The sequence below is a fragment of the Oncorhynchus masou genome, chromosome 21, assembly GCF_036934945.1.
Source record: "Oncorhynchus masou masou isolate Uvic2021 chromosome 21, UVic_Omas_1.1, whole genome shotgun sequence".
NCBI lineage: Eukaryota > Metazoa > Chordata > Actinopteri > Salmoniformes > Salmonidae > Oncorhynchus > Oncorhynchus masou.
Genome location: NC_088232.1, coordinates 19,013,742 through 19,028,072, shown reverse-complemented (window position 1 = coordinate 19,028,072; position 14,331 = coordinate 19,013,742). Strand labels below are relative to the sequence as shown.

The 14,331-nt window shown below is 44.9% G+C and overlaps 1 protein-coding gene across 1 annotated transcript in view; it reads left to right on the top strand.

Annotated features, from left to right (window-relative positions):
• plekhh1 (pleckstrin homology domain containing, family H (with MyTH4 domain) member 1) overlaps nt 1-14,331 on the top strand; it is a 65,385-nt gene that overhangs the window by 23,029 nt on the left and 28,025 nt on the right. Inside the window, exons 3-7 of the mRNA XM_064927718.1 lie at nt 10,210-10,272; nt 10,601-10,753; nt 10,985-11,068; nt 11,607-11,688; nt 12,073-12,674. Coding sequence (XP_064783790.1) covers nt 10,210-10,272; nt 10,601-10,753; nt 10,985-11,068; nt 11,607-11,688; nt 12,073-12,674 — 984 coding nt within the window. The remainder of the gene's footprint in view (nt 1-10,209; nt 10,273-10,600; nt 10,754-10,984; nt 11,069-11,606; nt 11,689-12,072; nt 12,675-14,331) is intronic.

The window sequence follows — 14,331 nt, the reverse complement described above, 5'->3', positions numbered from 1 at the left end:
ACAGCTCGACTGTCAAGAGTGACGCTTTGTTCATCGAGAGACAAAGAAAGCACATGCTTTCTCCAGCTGGCATTGTGCTAACTAGCTAGGTTTTACCTTTTTTATTTTATTTGCTTTGCTCCGTGACACAGGAGCCAACAGTGTGAGACATGGTTTCCCTTAAAACCCACCTCTTCGAGTTCGGGTTCAAGATCAACCAGAAAACAAAGAGCTGTTTGGTGCCCACACAGAGAGTAGAATACCTAGGTGTCACGTTGGATTCTCTCCTCTATTCCACAGAGGGCACTCGGTCACGTTCAGTACGCATCTCAAAGTGCTGGGGGTTGATGGCGCCCACCATCTCCGTAGTACCACTAAGACTACTGAGGATGAGAGACCTCCAGCGTTGGGTATCTGCCCAGCATCTGTGCACACCACGTCACCTCAATAGAAAGTTAAGGGTGACCACAGAATGTCTATCGGCTCTCCGACATTGGAGAAGCCCCTCGATCTTCGATTCAGGCACTCCCCTACGGTTAGTATCAATGAGGAAAGTGGTGATAACAAGCACACTCACGGTGTGGGGGGGGCACAGTTTTACGAAGGAAGACCAGTAAACGGATTGGGGTCCCCACAGTTACGCCATGCTATTATAAACTGCCTCAAACTGCTGACATTGTTCCTTTCATTGAAACACTTTCAGCCTTTCCTTCAGAATTGTCACATCCTAGGGCCTCCTGAGTGGCGCAGTGGTCTAAGGCACTGCATCGCAGCGCTAGCTGTGCCACTAGAGATCCTGGTTGGAGTTCAGGCTCTGTCTCAGCCGGCTGCGACCGGGAGACCCATGGGGGCGGCGCACAATTGGCCCAGCGTCATCTGGGTTAGGGGAGGGTTTGGCCGGCAGGGATGTCCTTGTCCCATTGCGCTCTAGCAACTCCTGTGGCGGGCTGGGCGCGGGTCACGCTGACACGGCTGCCAGGTGCACGGTGTTTCCTCCGACACATTGGTGCGGCTGGCTTCCAGGTTAAGCAGGCATTGTGTCAAGAAGCAGTGCGGCTTTGCTGGGTTGTGTTTCGGAGGACGCGCGGCTCTTGACCTTCGCCTCTCCTGAGTCCGTACGGGAGTTGCAGCGATGGGACAAGACTGTAACTACCAATTGAATACCATGAAATTGGGGAGAAAAGGGGTAAATAAAAATAAAAAATAATAATAAGGAAAAATATAAAAGAAAAAGAAAGATCCAATACGAATGTGGTGGCATGCATCAACTGCCCGGCTGGCACTCGCTCTCTGCGTCTACACAGACGAGCTGTCAATATTATTCTGTGAAGCAGAGCACACCTGCTCTCACTACGCTCGACTTGTCTCAGGCGTGCTGAATGTGGGAGCGGACTTACATATCTCTCCCTTATTAAAACTGCTTTGCTGATTGCACACCTGTAAAGTGAGTGAGTGAGCTGCACGCTCTGTCCGTCCCCAATTCGTGCCTACAGTTTGCCCGGGGTTATCCAAGGGTTACTTAATTGGCTTTTGGTTTCCACCCGCCACTCTTCTCTTCTACGGAGGAAAATCGTCTCCACAACACGCTTTGCACACTTACTTGGATAGAACAAGAGAATTACGCACATTTCTTGGGCACCTCCTTACAAGGGTCGGCCCTTCTCTTGGGCACCTCCCTACAAGGGTTGGCCCTTCTCTCGTCAACGGCTATTCCATTGGACAGTAGAGGCTATTATAATTGTCTTATAATACCAATGGTTCATGGACCCCGGACAGCCTGAGGGCTCATTCCACTAGAGGTATGGCTACCTCTTGGGCACTGTTCAAATGCATCTCTTTGCGAGAGATTTGCGATACAGCATGTTGGGCCACCTCTCACACATTTATGAGGTTTTACCAAGTGGATGTCACTGCACCTTTGTTGGTGCATCCTGTCCTCAGTGACAAAGCCTCCGAGGCAGTGGTGGAGTGGTGCCTAGAGAAGTGGGTAGACTTCAATTTAGCTAAAAAACAAACAAAAAGGAAAGGCATCCTGTGTGAAAGTTTTTATGAGAAACAGTTATAAATCCCATATTGGTCTTTCAGAGTCAGGCCAACAACCCAAGCTGTACTGTGCAAGTAGGTTAATAGTAGGCCTACTATTGAAACAGATACAGTAAATGAGACTCAACTGAGTCAGGAGAAATTGACAGATTTCTGATTTTTCACATTTCTTTCAGGTTTTTGCTCTCAAAGTCACACTTCAATAGAAAAGCAACAAATTGGGCGGTCGAAGTCAATAGCAATGCTTAAACCACATCAGGAGACCATTTTTGAGGTCTGGGAAAAATCCAATAAATGTAGATTTGTTTTTGCGTGTATAATTAATTCAAGTGCACAGGCACTGCTGTTTGCTTAGCGGTGTTTCTGTAGCACATGAGATGTAGTTTCCAAAACACATGGCCACTGGATTGATGCAAATCATCATGATATCATTTTGCCAGGTAGGCATAGGCGACTTTGTAGCTAGTTAACATTTAATTGAGAAGGTTTTTGGGAAAGCCTTTCCCTCTGTCATACGCGTCGCTATATTTTTTCCTGTTACTTAATTGTTTGAAACCTGGACGTTTTACATCCTATAATGAGGCATGTCTTACGTTGCTTCAAAGTAGCCTATTGCCAAAATCCCACCATAGAAACGTGGATGCAATTATTTTACAGACTTCCTCATGTGCATTCTCCTGCACTATTGGTTTCCTTTCAACATTCTTTCATTGTCTAGAAGCCAAAGGCATTATCCTAGTCATATTATCAACCCATGATAGTTGTTGCATCTTTAGATCTCGCCTCTTTCTAAATTTAGAACAGATCTTTCCATCTCTGTTCATGAAACCGCTCGAGTGTGCGGAGCGCATTTAAGAACGGTGTTTTCCCACAAATGTTATTTTGGAACATTTGGGTGTAGGCCTACCTCCGCGTGCACTTCGCTGGGCCTAAGATGTGAATAAATAATAGGTCAGCATTGTAAGCGAAACATTCTGATCTGTTCCATCAGCCTTATTAATTGATACGGCGTAGACCTCCCCTACACTACTTCAACACACATTGTGGGGACTAAGAAGTGAGTATATGCAATGCCCATTGAAAGATTAAGTGGGTACCCCGTGTATACCTGCGTATACCCTCCACGACACCACTGCTCTGAGGGGTGATATTGTTGGGACTACCCTGGCTTCGGGAGAGCATGTCTGTGATGCGAGAGTCGGCCATAACCCATTGTGAGACATCAAAACGAGTATTTGAAAGAGAACTCAAGGTTACTTTTGTAACCCCTGTACTCTGAGGATGAGTGAGATGTCCCAGTGCATTTCTCTGCTCGCAAGAGGGCAGAGAAGAGAGACATGCTCGAGAATAACCAGAGGGTCTCCGACTGACGTTGTGTTATTGGTTCTTCTTGGAGTGATCCTCCTATCAGCAAATCCCATTGTGGGGCACCTCACTCATCTTCTCAGAGAACCGAGGTTACAAAGGTGACCTAGTTTCTCCATTTGTTTACTCATGTCCAGATTCTTAAGATAGTTGCAGCAGGAGTATGTTAACTGCGCTGTTGTCTATGACGAAGCTATCAGCTGTTAGTGGATGAGATGACCCGCTGTGTCTCGTCCAGTCTGTTATCCTGTCTGTCACTCTCTGTCCACCTCCCTCCCTGGATACTATCAGCCCCTCTGGATTCCTCAGTGTTAAGAGAGGAGAGGAGTACCATACCATCACCCGACCCACCTTCCAACCTTACAGAATTTACAACTCCTCTCAGCTCAACTTTCGAAACAAAGACTCCATTTTGAAAAGAAAATCTAGGCTATTTTATATTCCACACAAAGAAATACTAAGCATTTAAATAAACATGTAATACATATATTCATCTTAGATTCTATGCTCTTACAAGTAACTTGGTTGAGGTACTTGGTGAAATATGAGATTGTATTAAATGTAGCAGAAAGATGATTCTGAAGTCAGTCAGAGTGAACAACAGTTGCTGGATACTTGAGATACTGTACTGGATACTTGAGATACTCACCTGTTGATCACCTGTTGTTAGCCCTGCAGACACATGTGCGCACGCACGCAAGCATGCACGCGCACCTACACACACACACACACACACACACACACACACACACACACACACACACACACACACACACACACACACACACACACACACACACACACACACACACACACACACACAAGCACACACACAAGCACAGACACCCACACACACATACAAAACACAGTGCTGTCAGCCTTCAATCCCATGACTCAAGTTGATGCCTTTCCCCAGCTCCTTCAACTTCTAACCTGCTCTGACCTCCTTTGTTTTCTAAAGGTTACGACAAGCTCCACTCCGTTGATCCACGTGCGTTCGCGTGGGTAAAGTGGGATTTCGTGAGCAGCATACACATTCACAAGGGGGCGACAGCAAAGGTTTTTCTTCTTGTCATATTATTTTGTGAAAGAGTCACTTCACTAGCTAGATGTAGCTAGCTGGCAGCCTGGCTAGCTGGCTTTAGACTGGCTAAAAACATAGCACGCTAGTTAGCCTTTTTACCTCTCCACATCTCCATGTGAAATAATACGATTTATAATTAAAACAATATGCCTTGGCAAATATTTGTATCCTTGCCGGTGTAACCTAAAACATTATCCCATGCTGCTTATGTATTTATTCCCATATCAGCTAAAAATACAACATCATCATGTTTTGGTCACGGAGAAAAAAAGCACATGGCTAGCTAGTTGGCTCCAGTAGCTTCTTCTTAGTTAATACTTGGATTATTTTTGGTTGGTTTACTCTTTGAACTGTCGCTGGGATTATATTTGGCTTTTCTGATGATCAGATATACTGGAGAACAGATCAAGGAACCAAACAACAACACTGCCCCCATGGCTGCGGAAGAGATGATACGGCACGTCTCAATTTTCAGCTAGTACAAAAGTATGTTGAATGCCGGAGCGTATATAAACTCGGCAAAAAAAGAAACGTCCATTTTTCAGGACCCGGTCTTTCAACGGTCATTTGTAAAAATCCAAATAACTTCACAGATCTTCATTGTAAAGGATTTAAACGCTGTTTCCCATGCTTGTTCAATGAACCATAAACAATTAATGAACATGCACCTGTGGAACGGTCGTTAAGACACTAACAGCTTACAGACAGTAGGCAATTAAGGTCACAGTTATGAAAACTTAGGACACTAAAGAGGCCTTTCTACTGACTCTGAAAAACACCAAAAGAAAGATACCCAGGGTCCCTGCTCATCTGCGTGAACGTGCCTTAGGCATGCTGCAAGGAAGCATGAGGACTGCAGATATGGCCAGGGCAATAAATCACAATGTCTGTACTGTGAGACGCCTAAGACAGCGCTACAGGGAGACATAACGGACAGCTGATCGTCCTCGCAGTGACAGACCACGTGTAACAACACCTGCACAGGATCGGTACATCCGAACATCACACCTACGAGACAGGTACAGGATGGCAACAACAACTGCCCGAGTTACACCAGGAACGCACAATCCCTCCATCAGTGCTCAGGCTGTCTGCAATAGGCTGAGAGAGGCTGGACTGAGGGTTTGTAGGCCTGTTGTAAGGCAGGTCCTCACCAGACATCACTAGCAACAACGTCGCCTATGGGCACAAACCCACCATTTCTGGACCAGACAGGACTGGCAACAAGTGCTCTTCACTGGCGAGTCACGGTTTTGTCTCACCAGGGGTGATGGTCGGATTCACGTTTATCGTCGAAGGAATGAGCGTTACACCGAGGCCTGAACTCTGGAGCGGGATCGATTTGGAGGTGGAGGGTCCTTCATGGTCTGGGGCCATGTGTCACAGCGTCATCGAACTGAGCTTGTTGTCATTGCAGGCAAACTCAACGCTGTGCGTTACAGGGAAGACATCCTCCTCCCTCATGTGGTACCTTTCCTGCAGGCTCATTCTGACATGACTTTCCAGCATGACAATGCCACCAGTCATACTGCTCGTTCTGTGCGTGATTTCCTGCAAGACAGTAATGTCAGTGTTCTGGCCAGCGAAGAGCCCGGATCTCAATCCCATTGAGCATGACTGGGACCTGTTGGATCGGAGGGTGAGGGCTCGGGCCATTCCCTCCAGAAATGTCTGGGAACTTGCAGGTGCCTTAGTGGAAGAGTGGGGTAACATCTCACAGCAAGAACGGGCAAATCTGGTGCAGTCCATGAGGAGGAGATACACTGTAGTACTTAATGCAGCTGGTGGTCACACCAGATACTGACTGTTACTTTGATTTTGACCCCCCCCCCCCTTTGTTCAGGGACACATTATTCAAGTTCTGTTAGTCACATGTCTGTGGAACTTGTTCAGGTTATGTCTGTGGTTGAATCTTGTTATGTTCATACAAATATTTACACACGTTAAGTTTGCTGAAAAAACACTGCAGTTGACACTATGAGGACATTTCTTTATTTGCTGAGTTTACAAGGAGCGGCCCTTTTTGTGACAAAAAAACGAAATTGCAACACTGCACTATGCTCTGAATCTTGCGTCTCCGTAGAGCTTGTAGTAAGCTTTACGTGGATGTGTCAGGTACTTTTAATGATCATTCCGTTTTATAAGTACCGCCTATGTCCCCTCGTTGTCATCTTTGCCTGCTTAAAATCTTCCTGAGACACTTGTGACTATAAGCTAACCATATGCTTTTTACTACTGGTTAATGTGTGGTGAAGACTTTGTTTACTTCTCTGTCTCCTTTCTCACTCGGCCAGTAATGCCTTTCTTTGGACTCATTCTCAAGGTTTTTGACCTTGAGGTGAAGAGTCACTTAACCACTAACCACTAACACCCTACGCCCACTCCTTCCATCTGTTCCCCCCCTTCTCCCCTAGATTTAGTCAGTGTTAATCCAGCCGTGAGTGACTAAATCCGTTTCCTAAAGTGCATCATATTCCCTATATAGTGCACTAGTTTTGACCAGAGCCCTGTAAGCCCTGGTCAAAAACAATGCACATACATACAGTTGAAGTCTGAAGTTTACATACACCTTAGCCAAATACATTTTAACTCCATTTTTCACAATTCCTGACATTTAATCCTAGTAAAAATTCCCTGTTTTAGGTCAGTTAGGATCACCACCTTATTTTAAGAATGTGAAATGTCAGATTAATAGTAGAGAGAATTATTTATTTCAGCTTTAATTTCTTTCATCACATTCCAAGTGGGTCAGAAGTTTACATGCAGTCAATTAGTATTTGGGAGCATTGCGTTTAAATTGTTTAACTTGGGTAAAACGTTTTGGGTAGCCTTCCACAAGCTTCCCACAATAAGTTGTGTGAATTTTGGCCCATTCCTCCTCGCAGAGCTGGTGTAACTGAGTCAGGTTTGTAGGCCTCCTTGCTCGCACACACTTTTTCAGTTCTGCCCACAAATTTCCTATAGGATTGAGGTCAGGGCTTTGTGATGGCCACTCCAATACCTTGACTTTGTTGTCCTTAAGCCATTTTGCCACAACTTTGGAAGTATGCTTGGGGTCATTGTCCATTTGGAAGACACATTTGCGACCAAGCTTTAACTTCCTGACTGATTTCTTGAGATGTTGCTTCAATATATCTACATCATTTTCTTTCCGCATGACACCATCTATTTTGTGAAGTTCACCAGTCCTTCCTGCAGCAAAGCACCCCCACAACATGATGCTGCTTCATGGTTGGGATGGTGTTCTTCAGCTTGCAAGGTTCACCCTTTTTCCTCCAAATACAACAATGGTCATTATGGCCAAACAGTTCTATTTTTGTTTCATCAGACATTTCTCCAAAAAGTACCATCTTTGTCCCCATGTGCAGTTGCAAACCGTAGTCTGGCTTTTTTTATGGCGGTTTTGGAGCAGTGGCTTCTTCCTTGCTGAGCGGCCTTTCAGGTTATGTTGATATAGGATTTGTTTTACTGTGGAGATAGATATGTCTGTACCTGTTTCCTCCAGCATCTTCACAAGGTCATTTGCTGTTGTTCTGGGATTGATTTGCACTTTTCGCACCAAAGTACGTTCATCTCTAGGAGACAGAACACGTCTCCTTCTTGAGTGCAATGACGGCTGCGTGGTCCCATGTTGTTTATACTTTGCATAGTATTGTTTGTATAGATGAACGTGGTACCTTCATACCTTCAGGCATTTGGAAATTTCTTCCAGGGATGAACCAAACTTGAAGAGGTCTACAATTTTTTTCTGAAGTCTTGGCTGATTTCTTTTGATTTTCCCATGATGTCAAGCAAAGATGCATTGAGTTTGAAGGTAGGCCTTGAAATACATCCACAGGTACACCTCCAATTGACTCAAATGATGTCAATTAGCCTATCAGAAGCTTCTAAAGCCATAACATCCTTTTCTGGAATTTTCCAAGCTGTTTAAAGGCACAGTCAACTTAGTGTATATAAACTTCTGAACCACTGGAATTGTGATACAGTGAATTACAAGTGAAATAATCTGTCTGTAAACTATTGTTGGAAAAATCACTTATGCACAAAGTAGATGTCCTAACCGACTTGCCAAAACTATAGTTTGTTAACAAGAAATTTGTGGAGTGGTTGAAAAACGAGTTTTAATGACTCCAACCTAAGTGTATGTAAACTTCCCACTTCAACTGTATATGGGCTAAACGTATCCTTATTCTAGTATTAATGTCAGAGGTCGAGGCAGAGTCTTTGCGAGGTTTCCACAGCTCAGCTTTAACTGACGTGTATCTCAATCGTTGTGCTCTATGTTTAGCTTATCATGCTCCAGTGTAGAAGTACCAGTCCTCTAGAAACACACACGCGCGCACACACACACACACACACACACACACACACACACACACACACACACACACACACACACACACACACACACACACCCACACGCACGCACACACACACACACCCGCACACACACACACACACACACACACACACACGCACACGCACACGCACACGCACACGCACACCCGCACACACACACACACACACACACACACACACACACACACACACACACACACACACACACACACACACACACTATCCTTGTGGGGACCAAGCAATTGATTCCCATTCAAAATCCTATTTTCTCTAACCCATATCCTTAAACCTAACCCTTAACCTCACTCCAAATCCTAAACCTAACCCTAACTCCTAAACCTAACCCCTAACCCTTAACCCTAATTGTAACCCTAAACCTAACTCCTATGCCTAAACTAGCCTTTTTCCTTGTGGGGACTGTCAAAATGTCCCCACGTTACCTTGTTTTACGATCCTTGTGAGGTCGCATCAAGGATAGTAAAACCAAAAAATACACAGACACACACAGACTGTAGCCCCCTCTGATGAGCTCAGTATATGGCAATTTCGGGACCACCCTCCACTATAGGATGAAGTTAGGTTCAGTGTTTCCTGAAAACCCTCTGAAGACCTTGCCTGATAATGTTAAAGGTTTTATTGTTCAGTAGAATTGCATGCTGTGAAGAGAAATGTCTGAGTTGAATTGGTATCGTGCAATGACTCTTACAAGGTTGACAAACCAAGGGTCCTCCCTCCTCTACCCCCTCTCCCCTCTCTCCCAGACCCCCCACAGCTGTGTGTGTGTTTGTAGTCTATAGAGCTAACAGCCTCTGTGTGTGTGTGTGTGTGTGTGTGTGTGTGTGTGTGTGTGTGTGTGTGTGTGTGTGTGTGTGTGTGTGTGTGTGTGTGTGTGTGTGTGTGTGTGTGTGTGTGTGTGTGTGTGTGTGTGTGTGTGTGTGTGTGTGTGTGTGTGTGTGTGTGCATTTGTTAACAGAGTGTGTGTCTGTTCGTGGTCTATAGAGCTAACAGAGAGTGTGTGTGTGTGCGTGTGTGTGTGTTTGTTTGTGGTCAATAGAGCTAACAGAGTGTGTGTTTGTTCGTGGTCTATAGAGCTAACAGAGAGTGTGTGTGTGTGTGTGCTAGCCTACATTGCAAGATGTGTCTTGTCTGAACCTGTGCATAGCAGCGTCTCTGAGTTGAGTTGTTGAGTTTGTGTAAGCACTAGAGCTAACAATTGTGATTATGGAGGCTCCCATAGTTACCCCTCAAAAGGAGGGCAGTGCAAACTCTCTTACACAACCACACGCACACACAGGATTTTCCAGAGACCCTCTTGGACCCCATACTGACACAGCTGACCCGTAAGAAGGAGTAACCATGGCAACCTTTTTGTCCCCTAGATGCAAGAGCTGGAGCAGAGGGTTACAGAGTCTGACCAACGGGCTGAGAGCGCCGAGAAACGGGTACGGCAGAGTTTTAAAACCACGGCTTCAGTTACTGGAGAAGCTTCAGTCGCCTCAAGTAGCTGCAGCACAGTCTGCCCAGAGTCAGGCTCGTCTCCACTACACACAAGTCAAAAGAGATGTTCAGAACTTTCTCTCTCCTTCACCTTCTTCCTCTGTCTTTGTCTCGCTCTCGTTCCTCTAAGTTCCGCACTATGCTCCGTATAAACATCGAGGCTCGACTTGTTTTGTCTTCTCTACCGAGAGTCAGAGAAAGAGCCCGCTTATTCCCATCTCCCTTGCGAGTCTGTGAGCATGTAATCCTACTGTAGTTAATGATCTATTACAGGTCCATGTCATGGAAGAGAAGCTGAAATCTGCAAACATGCCTCAACCCAGCGAATCAGAGAACTCGTTGTACAGAAGGTACCAGGAGCTGACCAATCAGGTGCAGGAGAAAGATGCTGTGATAAAGAGATTAGAGGTGCAGCTGGAAAAACAGGTATGGAAGTTATAGGGTGAGTCACAAATGGTTTCCTATCCCTCATATAGTGCACTACTTTTGAGCAGAGCTCTACGGCCCCTGGTCCAAAGCAGTGCGCTACATAGAGAATACGGTGCCATTTGAGAAGCAACCATAGATAAGGAACATACATGTCCATTTATGTTCATAATGATGTGGATTTTGGTAAACCCCTGACTAACCCTAAAGCCCTGTTTTCTTGGCCTATAGATCTTAGTCAGAGCCCAGGAGGCTAAGATCATTGAGGAGAAGGCTGCTAAAATCAAAGACTGGGTTACATTCAAGCTACGAGAGGTAAGCTCAAATACAGCAGGCAGTATTGTTGTCACGATACCAGTGTGTATCACAATACTATGAAGTAAGGAAGAAAAGGACACAAAACGTGAATTGGACTTAATTTCCTGAGGAAAATAGTCCTAATGTAGGGAAAAAACAGCCTTGGGTTGTCACCCAGTGTCACATTTGTTTACTTTGCACGGTACATATGTAGGACGTCTTTTCGAGACAGTTTGGAGGAAAATGATCCTCCAGCAACAGGACATTTGAATTATTATGCGGATTATAATGCAGATACATTTTTGTTTGTGAAGGACCATCGGAGTTTAGCCTGCTTTGTATGTTCTCTTTTCGGCAAGGAACATTTTAGTATCACAGTACTGGCATTGTGTACAGTACATGTAAATCCTATATGGACCAGGCAAGTCAAAGATTTCTTTGCCATTATTTCAACTGGAACACAAACATAGGGTCATGATCAGTTGATTAAAGACAATGAGAACAATTCACTTAAAACTTCTACTCTTTGTTATCTTCTTTCTGTACGGTTCTTCAGATGGAGATTGAGAACCAGCAACTGAAGGTGTCCAACCTGAAGCAGGCAGAACAGATCATGATGCTGCAGGACAAACTCCAAGGTGATCCTCCTTCCACCACAGCAGTACAAAAGTCATGGGAACTTCAGTTAATCTACCCAGAATACTCTCTGAGAGTGGCACACTCTGTTTTCATAGACAGACACCTCGCCCAGAGGCCTTGGATGCTTGCCAGTTGCTAGTCAACTGTTTCCCCCGCAATAACAACTACAAGGATCTGTACGAGTGGCAGTATGTAGATTATGAAGAGAAGGGGGCCCAGCACAGAGCCATGGAGCACACCCTATGTTACTTTGATAGTATCAGGGCCTAGTCACCTTAGTGGAAGACTGCTGTTGGCCTATGTTCTACAGAGCATGTTGTGATATTGCCAAAAGCTGCAGTTGTGTCGCTAGATTGACTATATTTTCCCCTCTTGTTCAATAGCTATCTTGGAGAACCCTTCATCTCCTGGACCACCCACCTCTCCTTCCACAGACACCCACCAGGTACCCTGCAGCCCCTTATACCCCCCAAGATGTCCAGGGACCCCGCCTGTCCAGGAGGAGACAAGCTGGGGAAGACAGACAGGCATAGGGGACAGGTCAGAGCAGCCCTGTAAACGGAGCGGTGACCGAGGGGACAGAGACACAACAGGCCACGGCACAGTGACAGTAACCCTGTCAAACACTCCCTGTCTGGGCAGCAGGGGCAGGGAGACTAGGGCTGGACCTGGTAGTCCTGTTCCAACCACTCGAGGTCAAGACCAACCACTAGGTGGTGCTACTCCCAGAGACCACTCCTCGGACGAGCTCAGCAGCAAGTTCCGCTCCCAAAGTCTCCGCTCCTCCTCCTCTTCCTCCTCCTCCTCTTCCTCCACCTATGAAACAACCCACGGGGGTCCCGGTATCCCTGACACCCCTACCTCCACCTCCACCCCTAAAAGCCCTCTCCTCTGCCGTTCTCCGTCTAACTCCCACCCCTTCCAGACCACCGCCCAGACCCTGGCTCTACCCTCCCATACTGGGACCAGCATGACCTTACCCAAGGTGTGATACCTTCTACATTCCTAACTAGTGGCCCTAATCACCTGTCATTACAGTGCTCTTTCCCTTGCTTGTATCTGTGCACCTGTGTCGTACATTTCTTCTAACTCAGGGATTCTTGGAAAACGGAACAATCTGTACTTTTCCCCCCACATTGTTTCTTAATATTAACAACATTTGAAATACTGTATATATTTTGATAGACCAAAGTATCAGCTATCACACAATGTAAAGGAACCACCTCCTAATTCTCCATCAGACACCATAAAAGGCATTTCATTTTACATTTACATAGGCCTTGATTGTTTAATTCTAACATTATATGTAATACAAATAAGTCTAACTTAATATGTCATACAAATCTCTGAACGTATTTTTGTATTGTTTTAGAGCGCTATACACTGAGTGTCCAAATCATTAGGAACACCTGCTCTTTCCATGACATAGACTGACCAAGTGAATCCAGGTGAAAGCTACGATCCCTTATTGATGTCACTTGTTAAATCCACTTCAATCAGTGTAGATGAAGGGGAGGAGACAGGTTATTAAAGAAGGTTGCTTAAGCCTTGAGACAGTTGAGACATGGGTTGTGTGTGTGTGTGTGCCATTGAGAGGGTGAATGGGCAAGACAAAAGACTTAAGTGCCTTTGAACGGGATATGGTAGTAGGTACCTGGCACACCGGTTTGAGTGGGTCAAGAACTGCACCGCTGCTGGTTTTTTTTCACGCTCTACAGTTTCCCGTGTGTATCAAGAATGGTCCTCCATCCAAAGGACATCCAGCCAACTTGACACAACTGTGGAAAGCATTGGAGTAAAAATGGAACAGCATCCCTGTGGAAGGCTTTTGGTATCTTGTAAAGTCCATGCCCCGACAAATTGAGGCTGTTCTGGAGGCGAAAGGGGGTGCAACTCAATATTAAGAAGGTGTTCCTAAGGTTTTGTACACTCACAGTATATAATGCTCCAGGGCTAATTTCATTAGTACTTAGGCATGTTTTTCTAGATTCAGAACTTGAATCAACATTTATAAAGCAAACATTCTGCCTCAGATCAAGCACAGCAAATGCTTCAATAGTTTAAGCATATGGTGCAGAACAGTGGTAAAAATGATCTTAGGGGGGTTACCCATCAGTGACGGAGTTGGCAACAAATACTCAAAACAGACACATTTTCGTTTCTAAATATAAAAGATGAAAATAAGTATTTGTTAAAATCCCCAGTGAAACTCTGAACCATTCTATCAGATCTTTCAGCAATCTGACAGAATCGAAGTTAAGCAAATACCTGACAGGGTTTGTATTTTACAGAGTTGACAAAAATGTCATTTTTCTTCTTCATTTCAAGTGGCATAAAAAAGTGTCAATGTAGAGTGGCGTTATGACTAAAACCTCATTAAAATCAACATATTTGAACCAAAATTATATTTTATCTTAATCTATCAGGGAGCTGGAGTTGACAGTTTATGCTTGTAACCATGGTGATTTAAAAAAAATGGTATGAAGAGAACTTTACAGACCTCGAGTGATCTTGTTGCACGACATGTAGTGAGGACATGAACAAGGGGTACTTAAGGGGGAGCGAACCCTGCTCATTCCTGATTCATTTAGAGAGAGCTAATACAAGAAACTACATAAGACCTTTTTCAGTTCATATTCATT